Raw genomic sequence first — 4833 nt, 5'->3', positions numbered from 1 at the left:
TTAGCTAAACACGTGGGGCTCAAAAACCCACCTGCCTTGAATGGGTGGCCACAATCAACTATTTTCAAATCTTGTTCACTTTACATTTTGTAATACTTTTTGTTTATCCATAAGATTACAGTAATTCCTTCCTTGGTTAGATGCTTTTAGAATTAGTGGACTTTACTGGCAGTAACAAGGGTCAGGCAAAATTCCAGACTATCTGCCAAAAGAGGTCAGGAATAGAGGGGGCACATCAGCTGAATTATCGTAAATGAGCGAGACAGAGCGAACGAGAGACAAACCACGTGATCAATCCACCGGAAGTAAGCAAAGCCTGGCCCCTCAAAATGTCGGCGCCCGGAGAAGTCACGCTTCCGAACGAAGATGGAGAGATGGAAGAAATGGAAGGGGGTGGCAGCGACGAAGACGAAATGGAAGAAGAGGGAAAGGATGGAGAACAGGAAACTCAAGTTTATGTCCCCGGAAAACAGCCTCTCCAACCCGGAGAGGAGCTCGAGATGGACCGTTCGGCTTACCGCATGTACCACGATTGTCAGACAGGTTGGTCCAACAGTTAACTAGCTAATATAGTTATTTTATTGCCCATCAAACAAATTAATTTGAATGTTTTGAACTTGCAATGTCACGAACTGTTATTTCAAATGTATTGGATAGCTTGTTAGCTAACGTTATAGCATTAGTTTGTAATTCACCAAAGATTGATCTAGATGGGCACTTGCTGATTGTTTTGCTTTGTCACCATATACCCCCCGCCCCAGGTGCTCCTTGCCTGAGCTTCGACGTGTTGAGAGATGCGAATGGAGACGGCAGGGAACAGTATCCCCTCTCTATGTTGCTCTGTGCAGGCACACAGGCTGACGCTGCCCTCAGCAACAGGTAACTGTCACACCCACCGATCCATAACAATGACACTCAGCATACCCTCAGACTGCCTTCCTATTGTGAGGCTGATGTGAAGGGATCCCCAAATACTCACATTGAATATACTTTTTGCACACATCGCTATTGGTAGTCCTTCATTGCCCAGGCCTCATTGACTTATCCTACCATACCTTTTCTCCTCCTTCCTCTAAGACTGCTTCTCATACGCATGCACAACCTCCATGGTACTACAGAGAAAGTGAAGGAGAGGGACGAGAGCAGTGATGGAGAGAGTGATGAAGAGGATGATGATGATGAAGATAAGAAGCCACAGATGGAGTTGGCCATGATGCCTCACTACGGAGGGATCAACAGAGTCCGAGTGAGTTTAACTGTTCTCATTGTCTGAGAGTATCTGAATATCTCTTGCACCCTCAGTTTGTTCTTCTGTACATGCACCCTGATTGGACTGTGTGTGATGTGAGGCAGCAGTGGTTTGAAAGGCTCAACATTAACGTTGTCTGTTTTCCCACCAGGTGACCCATCGTGGAGATCAGTCATTGGCTGCTGTCTGGTCAGAGAAAGGTCAGGTGGAGATATTTGACCTCCGATCCCAGATGGAAGCCGTCCACAGTTCAGCTGCCATGTCAACCTTTGTCAAACAGCAGAAGGAAGCCATGCCCCTCTTCAGTTTCTCAGGTCACATGACGGAGGGCTTTGCCATTGATTGGTCGCCCAAAGTACCCGGTGAGTCGGTCCATTGCCACGTCTGATGTTTTGGTACGTCTAAAGCAGAGTGCATATTCCTCACCATCCGCTGTGTAGATACTGTTCTATGTATAAGGGGACGTCTACTATGTTGGCTTCCATCCCAAATTAATGAGAATGACTGGCTCAATCTAATTACCTTGATGATAAATTAGATTTTTTTTGTACAGGACTAGTCTTAATGTGGTTCTGGGAAACTGTCCCTAAATAAATGTGAATACACGAGTAAAATAATAAGCTTATTTATTAGTATGTTTTGTCTAAAAGGTCGGCTGGTCAGTGGCGACTGCAAAAAGAACATCCACGTGTGGGAACCACGGGAGGGAGGGACTTCCTGGCAGATCGACCAACGGCCTTTCAGTTCTCACACCAAATCCGTGGAGGACCTGCAGTGGTCCCCCACAGAAGCCACGGTATGATGGAAGAAGCAGTGGGATGTTAGGCTGAGTGACAATATCAATAGATGTAAAGAAACTTTTTTAATGTCAGAAGAAGCAGACATGAAATGAGGTCAGTTGCAGAATTATAGCTAAAACTCCAACTTTCTGTCATTGTCCTCTTTTTCCCCCTCCTCCCTCTTCCTCCTCCCTCTCTTTCATCCTACCCCCAAGGTTTTTGCCTCCTGCTCTGTGGATCAGTCCATCCGGGTCTGGGACACCAGAGCCCCGCCCAACTCCATGCTCTGTGCCAAGGAGGCACATTCCTCAGACGTCAACGTCATCAGTTGGAACAGGACTGAACCATTCCTCCTGTCTGGCGGGGACGACGGACTTCTGAAAGTTTGGGACTTGAGGCAGTTCCAGGTAAGAACTGCAGTAGGGTTAATTTGCCCCTAGACCTAGACATTAGGCTAAGGTTGTGATTTAAGGAGGGTCAGCTGATCCTACGGTACCAACCAGGGCAAGTTTATTTTGGGACACTGAAGGCTAAGTTCATCGTTAGAACCTTCGTAGGAGCATCATTAAATCTCAGAGCTGTATCCCAAAACCATCATTGCTAAAGTTGCACTTGAAAACATTTGTTATTTAGCATTTAAAGGCAGAGACCGTACAGGTGAATTAAAGCTGGGACTGAGAGATTGTAAAATAGCTGCTCTCTCTAGGCCATCAGACTGTTTAAATAGTCACCGCTAGGGTTGCACATTTTTTAGGGAATATTCAGAGGCGGAAACTTTGTTTCCTAACCCTTAATTAATATTAATACCATTTAAATGTAGATGTTTTTTGCATTGGGATATACACTACCGTTCCAAAGTTTGGGGTCACAGAAATGTCCTTGTTGATGTTGGCCTTCTAGGCAGAGTTGCAAATAAAAATCCATATCTCAGACTGGCCAATAAAAAGAAAAGATTAAGATGGGCAAAAGAACAGACACTGGACAGAGGAACTCCGCCTACAAGGCCAGCATCCCCGAGTCGCCTCTTCACTGAAGCTGACAATTGGCCTCAGTACACCTATGTAGATATTCCATTAAAAATCATCTATTTCCAGCTACAATGGTCATTTACAACATTTCCAGCTACAATAGTCATTTACAACATTAACAATGTTTACACTGTATTTCTGATCAATTTAATGTTATTTTAATGGACAAAAATATTGCTTTTCTTTTTTTTAAAACAAGGACATTTCTAAGTGACCCCAAACTTTTGAAAAGTAGTGTATTTTCCATATATGGAGACAGAAACATATACCTTTTACCTAATCATAAGTAGACATAATTGCAAATTATTAAATGCTTCCAATAGAAATGTAAAAAATGATTTAGTTATGAATTGAACTTTTAATTGAGTTCACTGAACAACAAAAGAAAAGGAATATTGAATGATCCCCAATGATCCATTGCAACCAAAGATGTTTTCAACATACAACTTACATTTGTAAAATGATATTCTAGAAACAAAATATTTGGTTGTCTTCCTCTCAGGCTTCCATGTCTTTTCCCCGGACCTCATCAATGTTCACCTCTTGAACATCAGACTCTGAGGCCTCATCTTCACTGTCACTTTCCAACCTTGTTGAGGATAGCTCGTTGTCAGGTTCAAAAAGCCTCAGATTTGCCTGGATGGCCACCAATTTTTCACCCCTTGTATTGGTCAGCCTGTTGTCTGCTTTGGTGTGTGTGTTCCCAAACAAGGACCAGTTGCGCTCTGAGGCGGCTGATGTTGGTGGGATATGGAGCATGATGGAGGCAACAGGGAAAGAGCCTCAGATCCACAAAGTCGCTTCCACCAGGTGGCTGATGAGATATGTTGGCACGACTGCCATATTGCATCTCCATCCCAAAACCCTTGCTTGGACGTGTACTTCGCCAGACTGCCAAGAACCTTGCCCTCATCCAAGCCAAGGTGGCGAGAGATGGTAGTGATGATACCATAGGCCTTGTTGATCTCTGCACCAGACAGGATGCTCTTGCCAGCACACTTGGGGCCCAACATGTACACTGAGGCGAGTATGGGCTTCAGGCAGAAGTCTTCACGCTTTTTGATGTATTTCAGAACTGCAGTTTCCTCTGCTTGGAGCCACAATGAAGGGGGCAGGGCAGTATGGATTTCTTCTCTTACATCTGCGAGCAGAGTCTGAACATCAGACAGGGTGGCATTGCCTCCCTCAATCTGTGCAATGGCTTCTGCTATAGGTTTCAAGCTGTTACCACCCTCTCCCAAAATACATCATCCAGCAGGATCCTCTTGATGGCGCTGTCCATATCGGCAGGCTGTGATATGGCCATTTCTTGGAGAGACTCATTCCCCCCCAGGAGACTGTCAAACATGATGCCAACACCACCCCAACGGGTGTTGCTGGGTAGCTTCAATGTGGTGCTCTTATTCTTATCACTTTGCTTGGTGAGGTAGATTTATGCTATAACTTGACCCTTAACATACCTAACCATTTCCTTGGCTCTCTTGTAGAGCGTATCTGGTGTTTTCAGTGCCATGATGTCATTGAGGAGAAGATTCAATGCATGAGCAGCACAACCAATGGGTGAGATGTGAGGTTAGGACTCCTCCACTTTAGACCAAGCAGCCTTTGTGTTCACAGCATTGTCTGTCACCAGTGCAAATAACTTCTGTGGTCCAAGGTCATTGACTGCCTTCAGCTCATCTGCAATGTAGAGACCGGTGTGTCTATTGTCCCGTGTCTGTGCTCTTTTAGAATACTGACTGAGGGGTGGAGATGATGTAGTTAATTATTCCTTGCC

At 44.8% G+C, this 4833-nt stretch overlaps 1 protein-coding gene across 1 annotated transcript in view; it reads left to right on the top strand.

Annotated features, from left to right (window-relative positions):
• Window positions 1-286: 286 nt before the first annotated feature.
• LOC129841854 (glutamate-rich WD repeat-containing protein 1-like) overlaps window positions 287-4833 on the top strand; it is a 6871-nt gene continuing 2324 nt past the window's right edge. Inside the window, exons 1-6 of the mRNA XM_055910177.1 lie at window positions 287-543; window positions 762-879; window positions 1078-1246; window positions 1401-1611; window positions 1900-2045; window positions 2244-2435. Of these exons, the coding sequence (XP_055766152.1) occupies window positions 330-543; window positions 762-879; window positions 1078-1246; window positions 1401-1611; window positions 1900-2045; window positions 2244-2435 (1050 nt within the window). The 5' untranslated portion in view covers window positions 287-329. The remainder of the gene's footprint in view (window positions 544-761; window positions 880-1077; window positions 1247-1400; window positions 1612-1899; window positions 2046-2243; window positions 2436-4833) is intronic.

The sequence above is a fragment of the Salvelinus fontinalis genome, unplaced genomic scaffold (genome assembly GCF_029448725.1).
Source record: "Salvelinus fontinalis isolate EN_2023a unplaced genomic scaffold, ASM2944872v1 scaffold_0002, whole genome shotgun sequence".
In the NCBI taxonomy this organism is placed as follows: Eukaryota; Metazoa; Chordata; class Actinopteri; order Salmoniformes; family Salmonidae; genus Salvelinus; species Salvelinus fontinalis.
The sequence above is the reverse complement of the archived record's forward strand: the minus strand, read 5'-3'. Positions and strand labels throughout refer to the sequence as shown.